The sequence below is a fragment of the Psammomys obesus genome, unplaced genomic scaffold (assembly GCF_907164565.1).
Source record: "Psammomys obesus unplaced genomic scaffold, mPsaObe1.curated_primary_1811, whole genome shotgun sequence".
Classification (NCBI taxonomy): domain Eukaryota; kingdom Metazoa; phylum Chordata; class Mammalia; order Rodentia; family Muridae; genus Psammomys; species Psammomys obesus.
In genome coordinates this window covers 15,936,863-15,964,468 of record NW_026596131.1, presented here as the reverse complement: position 1 = coordinate 15,964,468, position 27,606 = coordinate 15,936,863, and the positions used below count along the sequence as shown (strand labels likewise).

The window sequence follows — 27,606 nt, the reverse complement described above, 5'->3', positions numbered from 1 at the left end:
GCAACTGGAGAAGGCGTCCAGGGGAGAGGCGCCAAGAGAGGGGAAGGCCCCGCCTCCCCGCTCCCCCACCCCGCCCTCGCTCGGCCTCCGATTGCTCACGCCTGGCCGCGAGCCGGCCGACGGCCGAGCGCGTCGCTCCCGCGTCTCCACACCGTGCCCGCTTGGCGAGCGCTGTCGCGACTGTTGCCCGGCGCCTGCAGGCTCTGTGTTCCGCCTGGCTCCGCGGCGGCCCGGCCCGATGGCGCCTCAGCGGAGGGGACCACCCAGAGTCCCCGAGGGGAGCAGAGCAGCCGAGCGCCGGCGCGCGAACAGGTAGCGAGGACCGTAGGGACCTGGAGGCCGCGCGCTAGCGGGCGGGGCCTGGCTGCCGTCGTGTGGGCGTGGCCATTCCGGGGCGGGGCCTGACGGGGCTGGGCGTGGTCATGACCGCGGAGTCTGAGGCCGAGCGGGGTGTGGCCATTCCGGAGGTGGAGCTTGACAGCGGGACGCGGTAAAGCTGAGGGGACGTGCGGGGCGCTTGGGTCTGGGTCGGTTCTTGCCTGGAGCTGTGGGGCGAGACCAGCCCTATTGCGATGTTATATGGCAGGATTTGAACAAAGGGCGTGGAAGTAGTGGGGGCCTGACGCGCTGGGGGCGTGGCCTGGTGGGAGTATTTTGCCGCATCCCTCCGGTAGCGAGAAGTCCACGTGGTTGTCCGCCTCCGAGCTCTGCGCAGAGGTCCTACTCTCAGGGAGCTTCTCCTGGGAGTCGATCTGCGTCCAGTCACCTGAGCAGGCCTTTCTCGCTAGGGACCATTTCTGAGCCTTTATGACTCCATTCTGCTCTGTATGCACCATCACCCCCCAACTCTGCTGATAACCTTTCACACCTCACCTGTCCGAACCCGGCCTTGTGAGCCTCTGTCTAACCTGCCCCTGAATTGTTAACTAAGGGATGGAGCCTTTAGGGACAGGGACTTAACTGGCAATTCTGCGCGACCTTTTCCGGACAGCAGAGCTCAGATATCCCAGTTATACACACAGATGTGTAGAGACACAGATACAGCGTCATCCGGGACTGTTTGGATAAACATAGACCTGGGTATTGAGACGTCTTAACTCACATATCATTTCAGACATTCTTCTGTGCTCTTTCTGGCCCTGTGATTTAAGTGGATACGATTCTTGTAAGTTGGTTCAAGTACACATGTGTTCTTACATGCTTGGGATGGGACAATCATACAGGGATGTGTGAGTGTGATTAAAGACTCACATTCCAAGCAACCCTCCAAACAGGAGCTCTGTGGGCTGGGTAGAAAGCAGCTATGGTCAGCCCATGTTTTTTTTGCCCATTGATTCACATGTTCAGCCCTGCCTGGTCAGAAAAGACAAGGCCACACTCTGCCTGAGAAGTTCCTCGGGGGGGGGGGGGGGTGCATGTGGGCATCCTGATACACTTTGTTGGGTTGTGGATGGAAGTAAATGCCCCATTTCCCACCACCTGCTTCGTAGTCAGCCCACAAGTACCTGCAGCATCTCAGGATTGACGGGAGTCAATCATCGTGATCAGAGGTCACTGCCCATGGCTCGTGCCATCCAGTGTGAACATCTTGTGGTTCTGATTGGCATGCTTAGTGTGACAGCTGCACCCAGAGGCTTTGTTCTCTGTTCTCAGCACCAAGAAGGACTCGCTGCCTCGGGAAGCACAGACACCATGCCTAAGGACTGTGGCCCTTGCGGTCAGCCTTGCTGTGGTCATGTTCCTGCTCTGGAATAGTCTTCAGGTCGAGGATGATGTTGCTGAAGTTGTAGCCCGTCGTGGTGAGGTGCTGGAAGGCAGATTCATTGAGGTTCCCTGCTCTGAGGACTATGATGGTCACCGAAGGTTTGAAGGTATGTGCCACAGGCTTCTCGATAAAGACTGACTGGTAGGGACTTGGAGGCCGACCCTGCAACATCTTTACTCTCCAAACAGGCGTGGGCTTGCCTACTTGGGAAAGGAAAGTTTGTCTTGCCCACCTGTATAATTATCAGCTGACTCCAGTTGTAGCAAAAGGCAATGTTTCATTTTTGTCACTGTGGTGTGTGTGTGTGTGTGTGTGTGTGTGTGTGTGTGTGTAAGAGTGTGCCTATGAATGTAGGTGCCTGCAGAAGAAGAAGTTGCATCTCCAGAAGGTGGAGTTACAGGCCATTGTGAGCTGCTAGTCAAGGAACTAAATCCAGGCCCCCTGGAAAAACAAGTGTTTATAAGTGCTGAGCCACCTCTCCAGGCCCACTCAGGTGTAGGCAGCATCTCAGCAAGCTTCTGTGTCCAGAGGCTGCCTGCAGAGAAGTAATGGGATAGGAAGATGAGAAGGGTCAGCAAGATGGCTTGGCAGTTAAAAGTACCTAACAGCAAGCCAGATGACAGGAGTTCAATATCCTGAGCCCATATGGTAGAAGAGAACCAACTCCTGTCAGTAGTCCTCTGACCTCTATATGTGTCGTCTGTCCACACATAAAATTAGAGATGTTTTAAGAAGAGGTCCAGGGAGTTGAGGGTAAGTGGGTGACCAAAGGTGTTGATAAAGAACACCCAGAAAATGTGGTGACAAGAATGTCACTCGAGGTCAGAGCCCTGCAGCTCTGCTGATAGCATTGGCTGAGGCAGGAAGGAGCAGCCTGCTGGCTATAAGCTGGAGACCTGGTGTTTGGGTGCAGGGGAAATAGAGGGGGAGGCACAGTGTCAGGGAGGCAGGGCCAGGTGAGGACAGTCAGGGCCCTGGAGAGTGCACCCCAGAGACTGGGGGTTGGGCACAAACCTCCTGGATGCTGTTTTCCTGAACATTCCGTACATCCAGCTTCATTCTGTTTCTCAAATGTAGCATTGGGCCTGGCTCTCTAAGGACTTTTTTTTTAAGTAATGTTTTGGACTTGAATGGAGAGAAGATAGCATGTTCTTCCACAAAGGGGCACTGTTGTGATGCAGAGAAACTCAGCCATGCGATGTAAGGGGAGTGTTCTGTGAACCGGTGGCCAGGACAGAGAGCACAGCATCTCTTCTTCAGCAGTCAGTGAAATAAATGTGTCAGGTGTGTGGGTGGAGGCTTCAGACGTCCTAATTTTCAACCTGCACACACACACTTTTACACGTGCACGCACACACACACACAACTATAAATGGCAGTGTAACAGCCAGTGTATCTTACAGGAAGATGCCCAGAGCGTAAAGCCCCATCTCCTCAGTAAAGGCATCGCCCAGCTCACGCGGCGAGGGAACAACCCTTCGCTGCCAGAGTACAGGCACTGGTTGTTTGCTGAGCTTGCCTCTGATGCTCTTCTCCATCCTGGCCACCTCTCCACCACCCTAAATGCCATCATGCTCACCCTCTCCCCATCTAAGCTGCTTCTGACTGCCTCTCAGTGTCTGCATGACACCAGGGTGGAAGCAGATGCAGAAATGAGTTTGGCAGGCAGGGATGGTGACCAGAACAGCAGGTTCATTTTGGGCTGTGCCAGAACTTTGCAGTGGGTGTTTAAGAGTGTTCAAACCAGCAAGCAGGGTATGGAATGTTGCCAGACTGTTAGTGGAATAGCACAGGCGTGTATTCTCACAACTCAGAGGCTAAGGCAGGAAGTTCTTGAATTTGAGGCAGCCTGAACTACATAGTGAGCATGTTTCTGACAAGACAAAGCAAACCAAAATGTCAATGCAGTGTCTGGGGTGGGAAGGAGATGTGAACTTGGAGGTTTTGCACAGGGCACAGTAAAGTGTTACCACTTTTATCTGAAGTTGACTTTTAACTAGGTGTGTTAGCTGAACTGGTCCCTAGTCATGGTGGAGGGCTTTACTAGCTCAGCCATGATCTTGGGGCAGACTTTGGAAGTGAAGATTTCTGCTTGGCTGTCACCCTTCAGGCTGCACCCCCAGGAAGTGTGGCAGAGGTGTTACTGACGTGGTGATCACCAGGGAGGAGGCGGAGCAAATTCGCAGGTACCCATGCCTCTCTGTGCTTTGCTTGGGGCAACCATGAACTGGGCTAACGGGAGTGAGCTGGGCTGACAGCAGAGCTGAGAGAACTCTCATAGTTCTGTAGACCATCCTCAATAGGTAATTGTTTTATCTCTCTGTGGCTCATAAATGCTAGCTCAGAGCAGCCAGTGCTGGAGTTTTCTTTGTGGGGATTTTAAAAACAATAGCTTAAAAAGAAAATTTTAGTTTTCTGACCAGCTGTTCAGACTCAGTATGTGGCTCTTCATTTGGCCCTTGGGTCCCATTCTCCTCCATCCTCATGTCCTACTACAGTGCCCAAAGGGAGCCTGTCCTCTGTGTCCTGCTTTCCACCCTGATCCTCTGTCTCTACCATAGCCGAGGATTACTCACCTTTACTGATGGGTTAGTGTTGCTGGGTGGCCTTGTCAAAGCCGCTTGCTCTTCAGTAGGGTGGTCCTCTCTGGGCTGGTATTGCTCTTTTTCAGTCTGTGCTGTGATTACCAAAATCCCCATCTACTGGGGAGCTGTCAGACCACAGACAAACTAAGAGGAGCCTTTGCTATCATCAGGAATTAGGCCAGTGGTTTCCAAGCAGATCATGTGTTGGTAGCAAGAGGATGCTGATCCTCAGCTTCGAAAGTTCTAGTTGAGCGTTTCCATGATTGTTTACACTATAAATGTTAAACACATAAAACATATAAATTAGACAGTATTATACTGATTGATGTTCTGCCTAGATGTTTATGGATAATGCTGTCAACTAAATTCTGGTTTAAAATTGTTCCCCCCAACAGAATAGCAGAGAAGGGGCTCTCCCTAGGTGGATCGGATGGAGGGGTGAGTTGGCATGGTTCCTGTTCTCATTTTCTTGATACATTTTAAGTTTTCTCTCCTTGAAGGGAAGGGGAAAGTGTTAGACAGACAAGGTCCCCTCAGTTCTCTACCAGAGGCATGGGCTGCTATGTCCTTGATGTTTCTTAGACAGTGGCTAGTGTTCCTTCCGCCTACTGCGCACAAAATATATCCCTCTCTCGAAGAGTATGTATTCACTCACGGCCATCTTTTCAGGTTGTAATGGGCTGCCTGGCTTCAGGTCACTGTCTCTTTAGACACCCTGGATAGGGACAGGGAGGGTGGGGAGAGGTGGGACGAGGGAGGGAGGAGCCTGGTGGCCAGGTGGCTGCTGGGAAAGGCAAAGCTCCTTCAGATGATCAAATGGATCCCACAGCAGCAGCCCGCAGAAGCCTGTAGTCCTTTGCACAAGGGTAGATCATACAAGGACCAGGTGGTGTGTCCACCTGGAATCTGTGATATGATTTGGAAGTGGGATCTTTTAGTTATAATTGAGGGACAGTTGTTATCAGGGGTCCCAAGACCAAGGACAGGTGTACGTATTAGAGAGAGCCAAAGGGAAACCTAAAGAGAGGAAAAGGCCTGTGTGTGGATAGAGGTGGAACGCAGGGTGATATGCCACAAACCAAAGAAAGCCTGGGGCACAGATACTGGAGACAAGCAAGGACCATGCCATAGAGCTTGGGCCAAGGAGTGCTGCCTGCCTCGGCACTTCTAGCCTCGGAGATGGGAGGATGAACTCATGCCGCTGAAAGCCCTCCTTCTGTCTTGGTGCAGCGTAGGAGTAAACTGGGCTAGCCACACCTCTGTGAATAGACAGTTGGGTGGCCATCCCTGGGACCTTTGTGTCAATGTGGATTCTCACCTGGTCACTGCTTGGTGTGAGAGAATGTGTATTTTGGCAATTGCTTTGCACTGTCGTCTCCAGAGCTGATGTCTTTGGGAAAGTTGAATTTCAGACTTTGCTATGATTTCAAACTTTTTCTGTTTGATCTTTCTGCATGACTTCACCTATAACTCTTTAGAGTTCTGAAAATGGAGTTCTTTTTATGTTGTTCAGTTGAGTTCAGGGAGATATTTGCCAAAGGACTATCAGCGAGTGACTTGTCTCTTACTCCTTCAGCATCCTTGAGAGTGCCCATGTAATAGGCTTGACACCTTTAAGTTCAGAAAACAGTAAGCCCGTGTTGTGTCCACACCTTAGCTAAGGTACTATAGGAAAAAGGTGTGCTGTCTGTTACTGCTGGCCGTGCATGGGGTAAAACTGTCCATATTGGTGGCAGCTTTCTTCCTGGGACACAGGGAAAGACTCAGAGGTGGGCAGTTAGGGTCAGAAACATGTTGGCAGTTCCTCGAGAGTTACTGATAAGTGATTCTATGTGAAGTATTTGACCGGGAGCCCAAGAATGTGCTCACACGCAACTGTGGCCATGGCGGGGCTAGGCCAGCAGGCTTGACACGTCCGTTCAGTAGAGCCTCAGTGATGGCTGAGATAAACAGCGTGAGTTAAGCCACGGGAGAGAAGCTCATCACACGTCTATCTGCACTCCTCCGCCTCAGCAGAACACAGGCAGCCTCCTACAGGAAGCAGAGCTTCAGATACCCAGGCTGGGGCCAGACGGAGACAGCGAGCAGAGAGGGGTCACAAAAGGGTGCTGATCGGTGTAGACGCAGAAGTGTGCACTTACGTATAAAATAGTCACACTGGATGCTCCACTCATGGACAAAATTGGGTGTGTAATTTTTACCTTTACAGACCTAGGAGAGGGAAGGAAAGAGGGGATCAATGGGGTGGGCTGTGACTCACTATAAGCATTCCCAGATGTGTCAACAGAGAGAGACATATCTGTCCAGGCAGACAAAGCACAAGTCAGGCTTTTAAAAAGTCAGAGGTCAGCCTGGTGTGGTGCTGCATGTCTTTAGTCCCAGCACTCAGGTAGGTGGAGGCAGGCGGATCTCTGTGAGTTTGAGGCCAGCCTAGTCTACAGAGTGAGTCCAGGACAGCCAAGGCTACACAGAGAAACCCTATCTCAAACAAACAGACAAACAGAGAAGTCTGAGATAGAGTGTTTACACAGTGGATTGTGTTAACTGGGGCTCAGCTCTGGCTGTTAAGGTGACCGTCACTCATTTCATACACGTCTGTCTTCTTCAGGCGTCTATTCTGGACTTGCACTCTGGGGCCCTGTCTGTTGGGAAGCACTTTGTGAACCTGTACAGGTGAGAGGAAGAGGAAGAGGTAGGATGCAGGTGGGTGTCTGGTGGCTGCATGGGCTTCAGGGAGCTGTGATGGTCCTCGAGGGCTGGAGAGACCCAAGACAGTCCTCAGCCTCAGTGTCATCCTCGGTCAGGGGCTGATTGCCTCCTTCCCTTTCTCCTCTTCTCTCCACACTTCTGTCCCGTCTTCCTTCTCTGTGACACAGTTGTTACTGTAGAAATGGTTAACTCTCAGATGACGTGACCGCTCTACTTTAGGAGACTTGCTGGTTAGCTTGAGGAAAGACGGATCAAATAAAACAAGGAGGCTGGGTGTGGTTCCCCATAATCTGAACCCAAGTTGAATATCAGCTATACTATAGAGACCCTGTTTTTTGTTTTTGTTTTAAAAAAAAAACAACAACAACAAAAAGTAAGGAAAAGACTAGTAACATGCTATGCCTGCTAACGCTACTTATTACTTCACAGATACTTTGGGGATAAAATACAAAATATCTTCTCTGAGGAGGACTTCCGCTTATATAGGTAAGGGGATGAAGAGCTAGACAAGCAAAGGGGGCAGAGGTCAGCTCTGTGATGTCCTATCCCATCAGGCCAGGCCAGTCACACCTGTGCCAGGCTCAAGACCTGTGGAAACAGACAGAGCCCGGCTTGCTCACAGCCCAGCACCTGTCACGTGATTCTTGCACAGGTCTCACCCAGAGGCAGCTTGCCTGTCTGGGGAATTTTTAAAATGAAAGCTTTTCTTTAAAGATGAGTAAGCTGTGCATTCTAGTCCGGGAGGGCCCATACACTATGTATTTAGTTAGTCCTGCACTAATAGAGCCTAACTCCAATATGATGTCACTCCCCAGAATGGGCATTGGCACAGCGCTCTGATCTTGTGCAGAGTCCCAGGCTTTACCTGTAACCGTGTGTGAGCATGTGTCTGTTGATTTTATGTGGTTTTATCACCCACTAGGTGGTGTTTAACTAACCAAGACCTTAACTTGCCATCAGAGCACCGAGTTCCTGCTGCCCTTTGTAGCCCATGCCCACCCATCTCCGATGGTCAGAAGACCATCTCACCATCAGCCATGCTGCCTGAAGGCAGAGCTGATATTTGGCCTTCACTGTGTCCCCAGGGAAACAGCTTCTAAACAAAGCCTAGGCTGCGGGTCCAGAGAGCAGTGAAGGGCTGGGGTGACCCGCCTCTGGCAGCAGTGAGGTGCCACTTGAAGCACGCGGCACACATCCTTCTTGAAGGCCCTGCCTCGGGCGTGCATCGGCAGCCACCTTCAAGAGTCCCACCTCGCATACAGCGCCACTCTATGATATCCTCAAGGCTCTGGGCCTACGGCGGTCTCCAGCTGACCAGCTGTGCTCCTACCCCTCGCTAGTCTTATTTTCTTCTTTATGTTTATTCCCAGTATGCGCACGCTGACTTAAATAGAAAGTGTTCTGTGACCGTTTGACATTTGTAAGTTCCAAAATTTATATATATACCCAATATATCTATATGCCTAATATATCTATACATCTATATACCTAATGTATACCTAATATATATAATATATATGCCTTATCTATACCTAATATATAATATATATATAATATGTATCTAATTTATATACATAATATATTATTATATAATAATGTATATAAAATATATAATATATATAAATAAAATATTATATATATATTCACACACACACACACACCTAGTGTGACAGGAAAACAAAATGTTCTTGAGCACCATAGACACAAACGTCCTAGAACTACATACAGAGAGCTCTTTCTGCGTCTCCCTCCACACTGACCTGGACAACCAATGTAAGAGTCAGCTCAGATGGAACATGAAATTTGTGCTTGTGGGGGACAGCAAGGTGACTATTGCAATAGCAGTCTTGAAGACCGTTACCAGCCACAGCGATGCTCCGTACAGACACTGCTAAGTGCAGGTGATATACAAGAGAATTAAAGGTGGAAGCCACTGAATACTGATTTTATCCAAATGTCCGCTGTATGTGGTTGGGTTTAAGAGTTAAGTGGAAAGCCGGTACAGTGGTGCACACTTGTAATTCCAGCACTTTAGGAGGCAGAGGCAGATGGATCTCTGTGAGTTTGAGGCCAGCCTGATCTACAAAGGGAGTCCAGGACAGTCAGGGCTACACAGATGAAACTCTGTCTTGAAAGAAAACAAAAAGAAAAAAAACAAGACAAAAAGTTAAGTGGAGTTTTACAATTAGGAGGAAAAGTGAAAAGAATATCCCAACCAGTTTCACTCTATAAAGCATTTGGAATGATTAAAACTTAAAGAATATCAGACTGATGCATTGTGTCCTTTTCAGGGACATTCGGCAGAAGGTCCAGCTCACCATTGCCAAAGCTTTTGGCATCAGTGCCTCCTTGCTGTATCTGACAAAGCCCACGTTCTTCTCACGAATAAACAGCACGGAAGCCCAGACGGCCCACGATGAGTACTGGCATGCACACGTGGACAAGGTGAGCCTTGGCAAGTGGTTCTTGCTCTTGTCTGGGACCAGAGCTCCAGTCATCCGCTCTACAGCGTTTCTGTTAGCGACTCTCCTTCCTGATGTCCTGGGAGCGCTGTAAATGAGGTGATGCGTTGAGGAAGTAGAATTTGTTTCATGGGTGTCAAGAGCTGGAACAGAAGGCGAGGTGGCCGCTGTGGAGCAGCGGGCCTGCAGTGTCCTCTGTTCTGTACTTGCTCCCAAATTCACGTACAACCTTGTGATTGGGCTGTGTAAACAGAAGGTCCCTTCCGCTGCTTCTCTGGCCCAGGTCTCTGTTCCCACAGGGTATCTTCTCCATCACAGCGAGTTTTCTTTGTCCCCTTCCTGAGAACTTGTCGCGAGCAGCAGGAAAACCATGAGGGCTCACTGTCTGCCCCAGGAGGGAATCAGGATAAGTTAGAGGAAGCAGAGTTAGAAAGTTTACTGATGAGCTCAGAAGACAAGGCGCACCTGAGGAGCCTGGGCGTGGCCATTAGGAAGGGAACACACTGAGTGCCTCATCCGTCACTGGGAATGTGTTCTGGGATTCTGAACGGCAGCTGGGTTTACATATCAGGGGAAGTTTGCGCTGGCATACTTTTTCTTATCCACAGAATTTTGTCCTTGAAGAAGAGTCCATTTTAGCAACAGTCTTGTTGTTGAGAAGGGAGCGCTGCTAGAAATAAAACGTTCATGCTGGAGATGGGACCCAGTTGATAGTCCTGCCTGGCATGCACAAGGTCCTGGAATCAATACCCAGCATCACACAGACTAGACAGGATGGCCCATACCTGTGTCCCCAGCACTTGGGAGATGGAAGCAGAGGGCCAGGAGTTCAAGATCACCTTCAGCTACATAGAGAGCTGGAGCCCAGTGAGGGCTACGTGGTGCTGCGTCAACACAACAGAAAAGCAAACAACCCTCTTCCTTAGAGGTCTCTTTATTTGTATGTAGGTCCTGTAAGGCATACTTCATGAGCCGTTTTAACCATCAGACTCTGTGATGTTTATCGGAAAGTGGGTACAGTTATTTTGCAGGTAGTCCAGTTGGTCCTGGGGTGTCAGCCAATGAGAAATGTAAATCAGAGCAAAAATGAGGAGCCCTTCACTTCTCACCCTCTTTGTTCTCTAAGTAGTTGGTTCAACCTGCTGAGATTTCTCAGCTCCTGCCAGCCAGTTACACCCAGTCACCAACATGAACCTTCTCTGTGAGGGTCTCTCTCCCTGTACTGTGAGGGCCCTTCCCCACCACACAGTGCCAGGTGGCTGCCACACACCAGGAGAGCGAGAGCGTGAAGTGTCGCCCTTCTGTGCAGTAACCTGCCTGCCCCCACCCTTTTCTTTGAGCGTGGTAACTGGCCACTGTGTGGTTTCGAGGGTCCTTTGCGATGTGTGAGGGTGGGTTGAAGTGTTCACGTAGTCAGAACAGGGTGGGGTCCTTGCACGCTTCCTGGTGCTGCTTGCTCTGCCTGAGTCTTCGGATGTTTGACGTGGTTTGTCTTCACTGTCTTTGGCCTGAGCTTCACAGCTGAAGCTGGTAGTCATCCCTGTTGGTGTTCACATTACTTTGGTGTTAGCCTCGGGGCCTGATGCTGGGTTGGGGAGCACTCAGCTCTTGGGTCCAGCTAGATCCAGCAACAGAGACTGACATCCACAAACATGAGCCTTGCATCTTGACCTGTAGAGTTTCAGCAATATTCTTCCATACCTCACTGGCCTGCTTACCTCTGAGGACCTGCTGCTCACTACTGGACATTCCACCCAGGAGAGGACTGGTTTAAGGACTGGTTGGAGCGGAAGCAGCAGGGAAGAGCAGGTCTGTGCTTGCTGAGGTATTGGGCCTACCCCTGTTCCACAGTGGCAAGCAGGGCTGACCAGTCAGTCACTGGAGTCTGCCTTTCACTCGGGATGCAGGCGGTGGGGAATCTAGGGTGGCTCAGAAGAGCCGTCGTTGCTCAGTGCTTGCAGCTGGACCTTGGAGTCTCATTATTCTTGTCTCTTACCACAGACTCACCGCTTGAATGATTCATCAGGCTTCCAGTTGTTCTCAAGTGACTGGGAATCTGTGCACACTTCACACCACTGTCCTTGTGGCACAGCTCACTCACCCTTATTAGCTAGATGTCGCTTTGTGAGTGTTCTCTCTGACATCCCTTGAAAACAGCTCTGCATGTGGCAGGCACTTTCCTCTTCCGCCTGCAGCACAGGGCACGGGGAGCCCCTTGTAGCACCCACCACCTGCAGTGTGTTCTGGGGAGCCTCCGCAGCTGCTCAGACATGGCTGGCATGGCTGGCATGCTTCTGGGAGGGGCTTGCCCCTCCTGCTTTGTATTTCATGAAATAAGGACTGAGGGGCCCTGAGTGAGTGTATGTCTGCAGGCCCCATCGTAGAACTGACAACTGGGGAGACGTCTGTCTAACCGCTAGTCATGCCCTGTACTCCACTGTGTGCTTCAAGCCTGGTGGTGGTCACGGCTGCTGTGCCACTGTTTCCATCTCTGTCCGACGGGACCAGCTCTGCTTGTGACACCCTCCAGGGGGAGCTACAGCTTCCCCACCTACAGCATCTTGCTTTGCTCATCCAGTTCCTGAACTAACCATAACCAGCCTAAGAAAACACGCTCTCAGTCTCTTTTCTCCTTTTTGAGACAAGGCTGTACTGTGCAGCCCTGGTTGGCCTGCAACTCACTATGTAGACCAGGCTGGTCTTGAACTCATAGAGATCCACCTGTCTCTGCCTCTCAAATGCTGTGATTAAAGGCATGCACCACCAAGGCCTGGTCTGTCATCCTGTTCTTGCAGAGGAGGGAACTGAGGCTCAGAGAGGTCAAGTCACTTGCCTAGTGTCACACAGTGAGAATGCTCCACTGAGGCTAAAGCGATGTCTCAGTGAAGAGCACTTACCGATATCACAAAGGAACTGACTTAACTCCCAGCACCCACATTAAGCGTCTTACAGTACCTGAAACGGGGGTTTCAGGGGATCTGACATCTCTAGCCGAGTGGGTGCCTGCACTCAGATGCACAAACACTCACGAAATAAAACAAATCTTTAAAAAAAGATTTCTCTAGACTCTAGGGACAATTCCTTTGTAGTGAAGCTTTTTAATACTATACATTTAATTACATTTATTCTGAGAGTGTGTATATGTTTGTGCAAGCACATTCCACAGTGCTTGTGTGTACATGGGAGGAAACCTGCTGGAGTCTGTTTGTGCCTTCTGCCAAGTGGGTCCCAGGAACTGAACTCTGATCTTTTGACTTGTTAGCAGACACCTTTACCTGTGAGCCACTTTCCAAGCCCCTGTAGTGACGATTTGGCAAGAACACGTGCGCGCGCGCGCACATGTGTGTGTGTGTGTTGGTGTTTTGTTTTTGAGACAGGGTCTCTATGTAGCCCTGGCTATCTATCCTGAAACTATGTAGACCTCACCGAGGTCTGCCTGCCTCAGCCTCCAGAGTGCTGGAACTAAAGGTGTGCACCACCACCACCTGGCCAGTTTTGGTTTCGTTTCGTTTTGTTTTGGAGACAGGGTTTCTCTGTGTAGCCCTGGCTGTCCTGGACTCTTTATAAACCAGGCTGGCCTCAAACTCAGAGAGATCTGCCTGCCTCTGCCTCCTGAGTGCTGGGATTACAAGCATGTGTTACCATGCCCGATGTGGTTGCTGGAAAACCAAACTCAGGTTTTCGACAAGAGCAGCAAGCACTCTTAACCACTGCGCCATCTCTCAGACCCCTATATGAAACTTTAAATGCTTTTTGAAAGCTTTAAAATGACTTTTCTGGTGCTTGGCTACTGCTTAGTGGTAGAATGTGGGCTTAGGTACTGCATTTGGAGAGTTTGGGGCCATTCCTTTAATGTTTTTCTGCACCATTTTTTCTTTTTTTTCATGGGACCCGATGACAGTATCAGAGCTCTAGGCGTGTTCCCAAGGCTCCATTTCCCTAGTCCCGGGTCCTCCAGGTGTACATTATTCACCTGACTGTGCTCCTTCCCCCTTTAGCTGAGATCTAATCCAGAGCAGTTTTCAGACTGAAGAATTCTATTTGTCTGTTTATTTATTGTTTGTTTTGAGATTGGGTCTTTGTATAGTCCAGGCTAGCCTTAAACTTTCTGTACAGCTGAGACTGACATGGTGATTGGAATGGTGGCATCATAGGCTAGTACCAGCGTGTCTGGCTTTCTTCAGTTTCTGTTGAGCTGTGAAGTTTCTGTCTCTGCCTGGAAAATTGTGGTTATTGCAGTGACTTGAAATCTGCTAAGCTCCCCATGGCCCAGGACTGAATTCTGTCAGGGAACGAAAGCAGCATGGGAGGCTAGCCTTTCCTAATCAGATATTTGCCTTGGCCAGTCTGGTTTACGTAGTGAGACCTTGTCTTGGAGGAAAAAAATGTTTCAGTGAAACAGCGAGGTGGAAATTTGGGTGACTGCCACCGTGTTCTGCAAGATACCTTGGCACATGACTTCTAGCCAGTGTGCTTCATTTTCAGTTTGGTTGTTTGACTAGTGATGCACCCTCCAAGATTCAAGCTTGAAAAGAAGACAAGAACACCCTTCCCTGAGACCCTCACTTCCCAAAATTAGCACAAAGGCCAGATTTCTCCAACAACCTTTTTTGGTTTTTCAAGACAGGGTTTCTCTATGTAGCCCTGGCTGTCCTGGAACCTGGTTGCTCTGTAGACCAGGCTGGCCTCAAACTCACAAAGATCTGCCTGCTTCTGCCTCCAGAGTGCTGAGATTAAAGGTGTGTGCCACGGCTCCTCGGCATCTCCAACTACTTTTATGCAAAAACAAATGCATAAAATACTGTTTTGTCATTTGTTGAGAATCACATTTTTTGAAGTTTGCTTTCTTGTTAAGTAATTTATGGCAAACTTGATCTTGAAGCCTGATCTGCACAACAGTGCGATCAGCAGGTTATACTGTAGTGCTGGCTTTTTAAACTTAATCTAATTTGTTATTACTGGAGGGGAAAACCATGGTGAGTGTGCAAGGTTCAGAGGATAACTTTGTAGAGTTGGTTCTTCCCTTCTGTCTTTCTACAAGTTCCAGGGACTGAACTCAGACTTTATCCACAGAGTCGCCTTATTCTTTTCATTGTTTTTAGTGGAAGTAGATATTTAGGTACTGAAATATCCTTCAAATAAAATCTTAAAAATATTTATCATTATTGTGCGTGCGTGCATGTATGTGTGTGCGTGCACGTATGTACATGGTATGTGTAAGGCCATGTGTGGAGGTCGAGGACAACTTTGTGAAATTGATTTTCCTCTTCCTCTTCCTGGGCTCAGGTGACTGAGCTGGAGCAGCAGGCTTGCCCTTAGGCACCTTCACCCACAGAGCCACCGTGCTGGCCTGAGTGTCTGCTGACCACTATGCTCTCCAGCACCCTTCTTTCTAGCAACAGTCTCCTTTGGGTTACTGCACAGATTTTAATCTGTTACATTTAACAGTAAACAATATTTTACTGTGACTGCGTCACATTTCCTTCACAGTCACCAAATATTCGTGTCCAGTCTTGGGCTACCACAGCTCTTGCTGCGGGGAGCAGAAGGGCACGTGCTTCCCTGTGTGGGGATCAGTTTCTTGGGTGTATGAGCATATAATGACGAATGAAGCGCTGTTCTGAAATACAGAGTAGAAATTCTACTGACCTGAGGAGGTTTTTAAAACATTCTCTTAGCTGGGTGGTGATGGCACATGCCTTCAGTTCTAGGATTCAGGAGGCAGGGGCAGGTGGATCTCTGTGAATTCAAGGCTAGTCTGGTCTACAAAGTAAGTTCCAGGAGAGCCAAGGCTACACAGAAAATCCCTGTGTGGAAAAAAGCAAAACACAACAAAAACAAACAAAAAACCACCATACCAACCAACCAAAAATAAATAAATAAATAAAATAAACCACCCTTTTCCTTTAGGCTTCTCTCTTTCTCTCTCTCCATACCACCTTTCCTCTCTTCCTCTCTGTTTCTCAGACAAACTCCTACTCTATAGTCTAGGCTGGCCTGAAACTCAATGTGTAGCCCAGGCTGTCCTTGAACTTACAAAATGATCCTCCTCCTGTATGCTAAGATTACAAAGTCTTGATATTACTAATTTTTTCTTTTTACATTCTAGCTCATACATTTTGAATTATGATAAGTAAATGTTTTCATGTCTAATGATGGCAGAGGTCTATCATTTTTTCATGTAAAGGTCAATTGCTCTGAGGCCATTTTTAAAGTCATCTGTGGTTTTCCCCACCAATCTGGGGGAATCACTCATACAATTACCACTTACCTGTAAGTTCATATGTGACTTTCTCAATTCTCTCTTCTGTTCTCATGTTTTCTTTTTTAAAATTAATTTATTTTATTGTATGTGGATGGGTGTTTTACCTGCATGTATGTCTTTGTACCACTGTAGAGGAATGTTAATTCGGAACATGATTGTTTTGGCAAGAGATCACATCCAAAGACCTTCTAGGTCTGTGTGATCTGCCTAGAGTACAAACACGCCTTTAATCCAAGAGACAGAGGCAGGTGGATCTGAGTTCATGGCCAGCCTGGTATAGAGCTTGCTGGGATAGAGCTGCTTTCCAGGTAAAGAAAAGCTTAGGTCCAGGCATGGTGGTACACGCCTGTAATCTCAATGAAGGTAAAGTCAGTTTGTAGAAGGAAGCACCCATGTTTGAAAGTTCTTTTTAATTGAGTGGCAGAAAAAGTGATGAATCAGAGAAAGATTTGACAGAATAGGATATACCCAACTCTCACAAGAAGAGAGAGGAAAGGGAAATGGGCAATGCAGAGAGAAAGAGCAGGCAGCTTTACAGAGAGGGGTTGAAGGCAGAACGAACCAGAGAATGAGAAGGAGCCAGATTAGAGCAGATTACTAGAGTTGGTTTGAAGCCAAGCAGAGCAATCCTGGGGGCCGAGAGAGAAGCCAGATTGAATAAGTCAGCCGGGAGAGGAGTTTGAGCCAGAACAGATGAGTTGAACCAGCCAGCACAGAACTTAGTAAGAACTAGAAAGGGTGTGCTTATTCAGCAGCAAGTCTCAGAGGCTGAAAACATTATCAGCCTAGGTTAGATTGTACAGAGGCCAGAACCTGCCAGGAGTAGGCCTTGGTTAGCAGATGGAGGCAGTAAGCCTCCCAGACAACAACTGAAACAGGAGAATAGAAAGAAGTTCTTTTTACATACCACATGTGTACCCACAGAGGCCAGAAAATGGTGCACTGGAGTTTTAAATAGCTTTGAGCCACCATATGGCTTCTGGGACTTGAACCTTGGTTCTCTGGAAGATCAGCTAGTGTTCTTAACTACTGTACTATCTCTCTATCTCCCAGTTTTCTTAGCTGTTTAAAGAAATTATTCCATTGTATTTATTTGGGATGTGTGTGTATGCTGTGTCTCGTGGTATATGTGTAGAAGTCAGGTAGCAACTTGCAGGAATCGGTTCTCTCTGTCATGTGGATTCTGTTACCAGCCTTTGCCTACTGAGCCATCTTGTCAGCCCCCAATCACAGTTTTCTGCAATTGCATCAAAAACGATTTTTGATGACTCTAGTTCTGGGAATTTTGTAAGTAACAGAGCATATAACAAACTGATTTTGTCTGAGTCAAAGCCCTGCAGTTCTTGCAGGGCGGTATCAGTGCATCTCATAGGCCTTCCAGGCGTGTTCTAACAACTGCATGATGGCTCCTGCCTCGGTGACCATTCTCCTAGAGGTCAGTGTTAGGAGCGTTTGTTGCGGGGGTTTTCGGGGTACTCCCGCCCCAGCAGTGCTGCAGTGTGATGCCTGTGCAGAGCTATGTCCGTGTTTTATGTGAGTACTAGGGGTTTGATTCAGATTCTCATACTGGCAAAGCAAGTGCTGCTACCCTGAGCGCTCTCCTAAACTGCCCCCACCCTGGGTGTGTATTTTTGTTTTGTGTCGTTTTCTTTGGGGCAGCGTCTCATTTAATACAGACTGTCTTCAGACTCAATATGGAGTTGAGGTCATGTTTTGAGTTGCTGCAATAGGGTTTTCCACACTCATGTCACATGGATGTAAAACAGATTTTCTGCTACGTTCTTGACTATAGACTCTGATGTAGTTTTTCCTATATTCAGTGGCTCTGCTCTCTTGATAGCTGTCTTAATTTGGGATCACCAGAGCAAAGCCTGAGTAAGAACTGGTGTGGGAGATTTTGTAGGGTGTGCAGGAGCAGGAGGATGGAGGCAAACGACCAGGGTGAGCCGGCAGGAGCTCCAGGCTGCAGCTCTTACAACTGTCTGTACAGGACACAAGGGAAGCTCCTCCTGCCCTCAGCACCAGCTGTGGGCATCCTGGACACAAACCTCCTCATTCTGGGGCTGGTGTCATCTCCAGTGGAGAGGGCTCCAAGGCCTCAGGAAGCTCGTGTGGAAGCAGAGCCCGCACTGACGGGTGAGGAGCAGGCTCTTCTCTGCCCATGGTGCTGTCCAAGCAGCACTGCCTCTTCCTCCTCCCGTCCCACAGCCCCCAAGGTGAGGCTGTGTACCACGTGTGCCCCGGGAGTGATGGCCGGAAACGTGGGCGAGCATCAGTAAGCTTGTTCCCGCTCCCAGGGGAGCATGCTGTCACACAGCTGCCGGAGCCTCCTGGAAGGACCCCAGAGATGCCACATTCTCAAAGAGAACAAAAATGGTGGGTGCCAGGGACCAGGTGGGGAGTTAAGGTCACTATGACAGACATCCAGTTGGGGAAGTTGCAGGGGCCAGGCTAGAAGGTAGGGATGGCCGCACAGCAAGGTGAGCGTGCTCAGTGCTGCTGACAGTGCCTGGAAAAAGTTGAAAGCAGACCTCCTCCTGTGTGTATTTTGTCCTAAGTTACGGAAAGTTTGGGACTGCCGGTAGCTGAGCATGATGTACGTGCTCTTCTCTACAGCAGCCCGTTTACATTGCTGTGCTCAGGGGAGGAGCCAGCTTCTGTCCTGTGCTCACCCACTGTGCACTTTGTTGGAGCATAGCTGAGTCCAAAAGCCTCATTCTGGGGCTGGAGAGATGGCGCGAAGAGCACTGGCTATCTTGTATAGAGGGCCCACATGGATGGCTCACAGCCTATAAAGTCAGATCCGAAGGATCTGATACCCTCTTCCGGCCTCCCTGTGCTCCTTAATACACATGGCATATGCAGACACTTACACATAAGTAATAGTACTGTCTTTAAAGAGCCTCTTTCCCATGAGAATTGAGAAGTGTGGCCCTTATGCTTCCCCCACAGGTGACCTATGGCTCCTTTGACTACACTTCGCTGCTCTACCTGTCGGACTACTTAGAGGACTTTGGTGGAGGACGCTTTGTGTTCATGGAGGAGGGCTCCAACAAGACAGTGGAGCCCAGAGCTGGTAGGACTCAGGCTGGGGTTCGCCTGGGGTGTGCAGTACAGGCCTCCAGTCCATCCTGGTGACGTGTGTGTGCTTACAGGCAGGTACACACACACACACAGGTGGGTGAGGGGGCTCTTCCTCCAGGCAATACTACATTTGTAGAACACTTGTTCTCCATCTTCTGGGCTTGGTTCTGTCTAAGTGCACCTGCTGGTTATGACGCCCTGAGGCCAGCGTTGCCACTCAGTTGCCCAGTGTCACTGCAGCTGACTGGCAGAGCCAGGCTCCTCGGGGTGTCGCGCTGCTGTGCTGGGTCTCACCAGCCTCTGTTGCATGCTCCTGCTCAGTACCTTTTTTGAAGGTAATGGCAATGTAAGAGTGAGCAATGCTGGCTGGGGGCCCCACAGTGCTGGCTGCTTTTCTAGCATGCAAGAGGCCCTGTAAAGACAACAGAGATGAGAGAGATTAAATGATGGTCCCAGGGCAGCATTAGCGATGCTGTGCCACACTCCGCTGTGTCCTCCCTGGCACTGTGGGTCTGCCTCAGAGCTCATCTCCCTGGGTGGCCTCAAGATCCAGAGCCCAGCACCGTGCTGTGTGGTTCTCCCTAGGGAGCAGACAAACGTCCCTTCCTTTCTAACCTCTGGAGAGCCTGAGCCCAGGTCCAGGAAGAGTTGGAGCCTGAGCCCAGGTCCTAGTCAGGGATAAAGCCTGGTGGGGAGGTAGAAACTGAGTCTAGGTCTGAGTAGGAGGTGGAAACTGAGTCCAGATCTGATAGACAGGTGATGAGTCTTTGGCCCCAGGTCCGTACGGGAAAGTGCAGGAATGGGTGGCCCACCTTCCTGAGATGCAGCCTCTGCCCTTGGCCAAGACCCAGCCGACATGCAGAGACACAATCGGCCATCGCGCCGGCATGCCCCATGCACCGTGTTCCACCTGTCGGCCACACTGTCACCCTCACAAGCTAAGGTCCTCCTGTTACGCCTCTGCTTATTGACAGCTCCCTCAGAGCAGCAAGGCTGACCACACAGTGATTCAGAAGGGCCTTTTGGGCTAAGGCTCCAACAAGTCGCTGCAGTGGTGTTTGCTGTTTGGTGTTTGTGTGTATGTGTGAATATGGGTTGTGCACGGGAGTACAGGCCTGTAAAGGCCAGAAGAGGGCATCAGATTCTCTGCAACCAGAGTAACAGGCAGTTGTAAGCGGCCTGACCTTGGTGCTGGGTGCTGGTCTTGGGTTCTCTGTTCTCCTCAAGAACAATGTGTTCATAACTGCTGAGCCACCTCTCCAACCCCTGAAAATGGCTTGGCTGGCGCTGAGTATGAGACAGGCCATGTCCACATCTGGTAGGCAGTTGGGGCTCAGGGGCGCAGGCAGTGTGGTGGGAACCTCTATTGATGGATTTGGGGCCTAACAACAGAGTGCCTACACCAGGCCATGGCCCAGATTGAGTGCAGCGTGGTTCCAGGAAAAAGTGCTGTTTCCTAGATAGCCAGGGCCCAAATTGCCATGGCCACCTGTACATTGGAACCGAAGAGACTGGCATGAGAGCTGGCTGCTGCAGGGGAGTTGATATGAGCTGTGGGGACATGTCCTAGTCACTGTTCTATTGCTATGAAGAGACACCATGACCATGGCAACTCTTACAAAGGAAAGAGTTGTAACTGGGCCTGGCTCACAGTTTCGGAGGTGCAGTCCATTGTCATCATGGCGGGAATATGGCTGCATACAGGGGGACATGGTGCTGGAGAAGGAGCTGAGAGGTTCACGTCTCGATTCTCAGGCAGCAGCAAGAAAGGCCCTGGGCCTGGCTTAGGCTCTTATAACCCCAAGAAGCCCACCCTTAGTGACACACTTCCTCCAAAAGGCCACACCTCCTAATCCTCCTGCTGCCCAAGCAGTCAGAGCTGTTAGCCTGTGGGGACCATTCTGGTTTAGACCACCGCAAGATGTTGCAACGTAGCATGTAGGGCTCCTGGGTGGGAACAGGGATCTCTCCTGGGACAGAAGACCTGTTTTGGGACTGTGAGAGCTGTCTAGGCCTGTTTGTGGGTCAGGACCCAGCCTGCTCCCAGGTGGAAGTAAAGGCTGACGGAATATGTCACCCCTGGCTTCATCTGCTGAGGTGAGGAAGGTGAAGCACATTGCCAGTGTCGCTTCCTTGTACCTAGCACCTCCTTTTAAGAGCTGATTTGAAACTTAAACTGTAGAAAGATCAGATCTTTAACGTCATAAATACTAGCATTCCTGAATTCCCCGTAGTCAGGACCAGGACTTCTTCCTGGGCTTCCAGCAGGTTCTTTGGGTGTCTGTTCCTCTCCGTATGCCCAGCCTGGCGCTCAGAACTTAGCAAAGCCATTCACTCCCACACACCCAAAGTTCATTGTGTATCTCAAGGGTCCTGGTGAGCCGGGCAGAGCAGTCTACAACACACATGCACATGGGCATGAGCGTGTGTGTGTGTGTGCGCGCGCACACACACACACACACACACACACACACAGTACCTCTAACCAGGTATTTATTGGATGGTGGTTAGGAGGGCATGACTGATACCCCAACCCTTGTAACTCTTGAACTCTTGCCCCCAAAGGTTGGGCTTACTCCACTTGGGCCTGGGCCGGGCTGTAAATCATGCCGCTGGCTAGACTCTGTGACGGGGCCCACAACCTGGGTCAGCAGGCTGTCCTCAGTCCTTTCTCCAGAATGGGTAAGGTGTGGTCAGTCAGTCTTCGCTCCTACCCTGTGCTGCAACCTCAGGCCATTTCCCTCAGGCCATCTCCCTCAGGCCATCTCTTAGGGTTCCAAGAACTTCATGGACTGAAAGCCAGTCAAGTGTCCCCTGCATTGAGACATGCAGGGTTCTAGAGACCTAGGTCATGTTGTGATTCAGTTTCTCAGTTCCCAAGTTCAGGCCTGCTTTAGGGAAATAGGTGGCCATCAGACAGTGCTTCCCAAGGACAGTGGTGTCATGCAGCCCCCTGAGCTGAGAATGTGCCTGTTTGTCCTTGTCAGTCTGTCCTTGTCTCTGCTCTGGGCTGTTTTGATTCCACTGATAAGGGCCCTACCACTTTGTGACCCCAAGGCCTCTTGTGTCATTTCAAAGACAGGGACTTTTGAGCTGAAGGAGTTAAGTGGAGTTCGTTAAATGAAGCCTGAAGCCTGCACTAGCCCTGTCAGTGTTCCACCGTCATGGTGTGAGACTGGTAACAGTGAGGAAAGTGGTGACAGTATTTTTCCCTCACAAGGCAGGGGCTGCAGTCTGCAGCTGTGGAGATCCCTGTTCACTGTGTGAGGTTGGGTCTCCTTATGCCAGCTGGCTGTCCCAGCCACCTGATTGCAGCTTCAGCCAGGGCACAGGAGGAGGGTGCTCTAGCCATGTGCCCTCAGCTGTGTTCTCCACCGCTGGTGCTGTCCACATGGACTTGTGTTGGGCAGGCAGGCAGCATCACCGCATGGGCTGTCTCTGGCTTACACTCTCTGCCCTCTCTCTCTCTCCTCCTTTTCCTCCCACCCCTCTCTCTTTTTGTTTGTCTGTTTGAGACAGTCTCATGAGGCTGGCCTTGAACCCCTGATCCTTCTGCCATCACTTACCAAGTGCTGGGATTACAGTTGTGCACTGCCACGCCTGGCTTCGTTTCCTCATCTCTTGAAGGAAATCAAAGCTGAAGCTCTTAAGAAGTCACACTTGCTGGTCCTTTTCTTTTAGTGTTCACGCTTTAATATAATGCCTGAGAACAGTTGCCACCTTAAGATCATAGGGACTGTTTTGTGTTTACTTGTAGAGACTTTTCTTTATGGCTTTTATGTTTATGCTCTGGTTCCTGTTGAAGTAATATTGACATGTGGGGTGAGGTAGGGGCCAGTGTTCTCTCGTTATATATGGTTTCCAGATGTTTCTACATCATTTGTTGACGAGACCGTTTTACCCATCAAGTGGCCTTTGAAGCTTTTGTCATTATCCATAGAACATGCCCTTAGCTTCTGGCTCTGGATCCTGCACTCTGTCCAGCAAGCAACATGCCCTCTGTGACTGCTGCAGCGTCTCAACGACTACAGCTTTATAAGCTGGGAAATGGGTGGTTAGTCCTTATTCTTCATATCCAAACAAATTTTAGAGTCCACTTGTTAATTTCTGCAGAAATTCTGCTTTGCATTGAATCTGGAGTAATTAAAGCAAAATAAATAAAGCTTGCCCACTTCCACCCCCCACTCCTGTAAGTGCTTCTGTAACTTGTGTTTTCCTTTACTTTACTCAGATGTGTGAGAAATTAACACCATAGCTTATTACTAAGTTACTTTCCCTCTCTTAGAATGATTTGTTCCCTCTCGGGATTAGCAGGAGAGTGTGCACCGTTTCCCTCCCCCCACCCCGCCCTCTGCCTGCACCTCCTCTCCAGTACTCCCACCCCTCTCTGGATAGTTTCCAGGGGCAGCATCCCCATCAGCCTGCGGCAAAGAGGCTTCAGCGATGTTTCTGAGTGTGTCTTCATCTTACTTTATCCCCTCAGTGGTGCTGGGGAGAAGCCCAGGTTCTCGTGGATACAAGGCAGGCACTGGGATCTGAGCTGCTCCCCTGGACCTCGCTGCTTGCTGATTGTTCTGTTTTGCTTTGAGGATTTTACTCTGTAGCCCAGGCTGACTGGGAACTTCAGAGCCTAAAATGTTTGTGAAAGATTTCTTTTTGTTGTATGTGTGTGTTAGCTTGTGTGTTGTATGTGCCTGTATGCGTGCAGTGTTCACAGATGTCAGAAGAGGGCACCAGATCCCCAGGAGGTATAAGTGTGCTGTAGGTGCTGGAAATTGCACCCAGGTCCTCTCCAAGAGCAGCAAGTGCTCATAACTGCTGAGCCATCTCTTAACCCCTTTTGGAAATAGATTCTCAGGTATCTCAGAATACCTCAGGCTGGTGACTTTGAACTGATCCTTCTGTCTCTGCTCCCCTCTCAAGTGATGGCATTACAGATATTCACCACCATGCCCAGTTAATTTGGTGGACAGAATCAAACCCAGGGCTTTATACATGCTAGGCAAGCACTCCACCAGCTGAGCTACATCCCAGTGAAATGTTCTGTTGTTGTTTGTTTGTTGTTTATTTTTTTAAGCAGGGTAAAGGGATTTAAACAGCAAATAGAGGGGACTATTGACCTCAAGTTCATCTTTGAAGTACTAACATGGGCTTTGGTCCAGGGGAAAGAGTATGCATAATTAAGCAGTCGTAAGGTTATGGTTAATGATTTTTGCTGTTCTGGTTCTTGAGGGTGGTAGGAAAGTGTTTCAGCCGTCACCTCTGCTCCAGGCTGTACTCTCACCTGTGTGGATAATTACCCTCATCTTCAGATGGTCTGCCCTGCAAGACTCCAGTGATAAAGGTGGCTGCGTGTCTAGGACAATGATATTTCTGCACTGATAACCTAAGGAGGGATGGGACAGTCAGCGGCAGCCCTCAGGGATCAGCATCCTACAGAGTCAGGCAGGAGGCTGACACAAAGGGGAGGCTTGCCAGGCTTGCGTCCTGCTTTTAGTAGCCCTGGGTCTAAGGGAGGAGAACAGCCTTCTTAGCAAAACGAGCCACCAAGTGCCTGTTACACTACAGTATCTGGGTAAAGGATATCACACGGCCAAGAAGCATGAAAGAGACAGAGAGAGTGGGGTAAAGTGGATTAAAATACCTTCTTCATTTTTCTTTCTTTCTTTTTATTAAAGATAAGATCTCACTATGTAGTCTTGGCTGTTCTGGACTCCCTTTGTAGACCAGGCTGGCCTCGAACTCATAGAGATCTACATGACTCCGCCTCCCGAGTGCTGGGAGCATTGATTCTTTTAGTTTAGTTTTTTGTTGTTGTTATTTGTTTTGTTTTGTTTTGTTTTTTAAATCCCGATGTGAATCTCTTGTGAACCTGATAATTTGAATATGTTCTTATCATCCCAAGCTCAGGATCCACTGTTGTCCTCCATTGTACATTCCTCTGTGCTATGGCTTTGGTAAGATGTACAGGAATCTTGGGGCCTGTGGGAACCCTGCTCTTACTGAATATTGCCACACAGAACTGTCAGTCATGAAGGAGGAGCCCTACTCTACATTAATGTTAGGCTGCTTGTTTTTACATCTCAGGTTTAATTGACAACGAAGAAACAAGGACAAATGTTCTTGAAAATGCATGAGCTCAGAACACTGTGACTCCACTTGCCCTGGAAAGCCTGGCCATTCTTACACAGTGCCGCCATGGCTTCTCACACGGGTTTCCCTGCTCTGCTTTCTCCGGGTTGGGTAAGCCTCCCGCTAGGACGCAGTGCAGGGCAGATGGACTTCGCTCCCATTCTGAGGGCTTAGGAAGTCCCAGCAGGAAGAACTGAGTGGCCCGAAGAGAAACAGAGTTGTCATGGAGCATTCGGAGGAGCTGCGTGTGGGTGCTGTGTCCCTGAGTCCCAGTGCCCCTCCAGTTCACAGAGCTGAGCACAGCCCTGAGCAGTAGGCACCCCCAGTACGAGCTAGATGTTCAGACAAGTAAGCGTTCTTGGGCTGACTCCCGAGACAGGGCATCGCGCCCTGCGTGGCCCTGATGCTGTGTGGGAGGGGCTGTTTCTGTCTTCACAGGCCATCTGCTTTGACATGCATCTCTGGGCTGCTAGGACGTTATCATCCTCCATGATTCGTATTTTTATTTAAAGTTTTTATTTCTGTTTTGTGTACGGATGTTTTGTCTGCATGTATGTGTGTAGACCGTGTACAGGGCCTAAGGAAGTCAGAAAGGGCATCAGAGTCCTTAGAGCTGGGGTGAGAGCTGGTCGTGAGCTGCCACATGGACGCTGTCAGTCAAACCCAGGGCCTCTGGAAGAGCAGCCAGCACTCGGAACTGCTGAACTGTCTCTCCAGGACCTGATCACTTTTATTTCCCGCCTGTCAGACCTAGAAGGCCGCTAGCAAGCCTCTGTCCTCCCTGCTGTACAGAGTCCCCATGGCCAGGAAGAACTGGATCAATGCAGCCAGTGCTGCTGGTTCTGCTTTCTGCTCCTCTGGCCTTTGTGACAGCAGACAGGCCTCAGGGTCCCTCCATCTTGTCCAGTGCTGTCATGTTTACTGCTGTGTTCGTCCTGTAAGTTAAGTGCGGCCCGGAGGTCATGTCTCTTTCCTCTCCCTCCAGGTCGCGTCTCATTCTTTACCTCAGGCTCTGAGAACCTGCACCGAGTGGAGAAGGTCCTCTGGGGCACGCGTTATGCCATCACCATCGCGTTCACCTGCAACCCCGACCACGGCATCGAGGATCCAGTACTCACGTAGCCAGCTGGGTTGGGTCCTGAGTACCCTGTCTAGAAGCCTGTTGACGACACCCTAGTGTGCCGCAGCCCTGTCAGTGAAGGCGCTCCTAAGCCAGCTGAGTGTGCGCTGCTGCGCTCACCCCTCCTCTTCCAGCCCATTGCTGCTGTACACAGTGCCTTATGAATGAGCCTACATTTTGACTTGCTGATATTTTAATGTTTTCATCTGTGAATAAATCAAGGCAGAAGCCTCTCCCCTGGTAGCTCCGAACGTGTGTTCTGAGTGCCGCCCACCGTGGCTGCCAGGCCTCATTGCCAACGTGGGAAAGAGACACCCATCCGTTAGTGGAGCTAGACATCTTCCCCCAGCCCACGCAGCCCACTGAAGATGCTCAGGTCCAGAACAGGCAAAGAGGAGGGGGCTTAGGAACAGAAATGGTGGCACTTGGAAAAGGCTGCAGCAGGTGGGTGAAGGATAATTCTGTGTGTTTGAGGAGGAGATGGGCATTGAATGACCCAGTGACTAAGCCTTACCTGGAGAACCAGCCAAGCTGCTGTGCTGGGCCCTGCCTGTCGCCAGCATTGTCCCCAATAGAGCAGGCCCAAGTATGTCCCTGCCGAGGAGGGTCTCAGCATCGCTGTGGCCAGCTCTCAGGATTTCCTGCCCAGTGAGGCACAGAGTGCTTGTATCCTTCTAATTCTGGTACCCTCTCTTTTCCCATCAGCAACAGTCAGAGGAAAGGAGGACAAAAGTGCCTGCCACGGGGTAGGCCTGGACCCCAGGCACATGGCATATGGCCGTGTACCTGGAGGCTGGTGGCCTTGGTGTTGGGATCACCTTCCCAACCACACACCTTCAGTAGGGCCCAAGACAGCTCAAGCATCTCTGGCCATTGAGCTGTCCTGCAACCTGGCTGAAAACAAAAACAAAAAACAGGGAGCTCCTGGGCCCTGGGAATGAGTAGGTGTGATGCCCACGGAGGTGTGAGGAGATCTTCGAGTAGCAGGTCCCGGCCTGCTCTGTGCTGCTGGCACTGGTGCCCCTCCAGGGGCAGCGTGCCTCATCTCCACATGCAGAGGATCACGCCCTTGTTCTAGCAGGTGGTCCAGGGACAGGACTGTTCAGAGTGCCGAGGCCTCTGCTGCCCCCTATTGGTCCTCCTGGTCACGGGGCGGGGGGCAGCTCTGGTTGGTGGATGAGGCTGATCCTACAGGGCTTCTGCCTCCTGGGCCTGTGAGTCAGGGCAGCGTTACCAGGCCTCCCTGCATCTGTCACCTTGTGGCTCTGGGCCTTGAATGTCTGGTTGTGTTCATGGGCTGCATGGGCTACATGGCAAGGAATGCCATGGGCTGCATGGCGAGGTTGCCTGGTACCTCCTCAGTAGTCATAGCCTTCACATGCTCTGCAGCCTTTGGAGGACCAAGCAGTACTTCCCTGGTGAGGAGGTCTGGCCATCTCCCAGGTCAGTCAGGGAGTAGGCCATGGATCTTAATAAAGCTCCAG

The 27,606-nt window shown here is 50.1% G+C and overlaps 1 protein-coding gene across 2 annotated transcripts; it reads left to right on the top strand.

The window, feature by feature from the left end:
* Nucleotides 1-104: 104 nt before the first annotated feature.
* Nucleotides 105-26,355, top strand: Ogfod3 (2-oxoglutarate and iron dependent oxygenase domain containing 3). Of its 2 annotated transcripts, XM_055592592.1 has the most exons (10): nt 241-312; nt 1,115-1,165; nt 1,654-1,871; nt 3,876-3,951; nt 4,746-4,788; nt 6,959-7,023; nt 7,489-7,545; nt 9,351-9,504; nt 18,739-18,862; nt 25,988-26,355. In XM_055592592.1, the coding sequence occupies exons 3-10, from the start codon at nt 1,736-1,738 to the stop codon at nt 26,122-26,124; spliced, it is 792 nt and encodes a 263-aa protein (XP_055448567.1). In that variant the 5' UTR covers nt 241-312; nt 1,115-1,165; nt 1,654-1,735; the 3' UTR covers nt 26,125-26,355. The 2 variants fall into 2 exon arrangements, with proteins under 2 accessions (XP_055448566.1, XP_055448567.1); XM_055592591.1 differs by lacking the exon at nt 1,115-1,165 and having other exon boundaries at nt 105-312.
* The last annotated feature ends 1,251 nt before the right edge of the window (nt 26,356-27,606 follow it).

Coding starts and splice junctions, on each gene's coding strand:
- Ogfod3 (XM_055592591.1), top strand. CDS start 239: ATGGCGCCTCAGCGGAGGGGACCACCCAGAGTCCCCGAGGGGAGCAGA. Junction 3,952..4,745: donor GAGGCGGAGCAAATTCGCAG/GTACCCATGCCT, acceptor TCCCCCCAACAG/AATAGCAGAGAAGGGGCTCT. Junction 9,505..18,738: donor GGCATGCACACGTGGACAAG/GTGAGCCTTGGC, acceptor CTTCCCCCACAG/GTGACCTATGGCTCCTTTGA.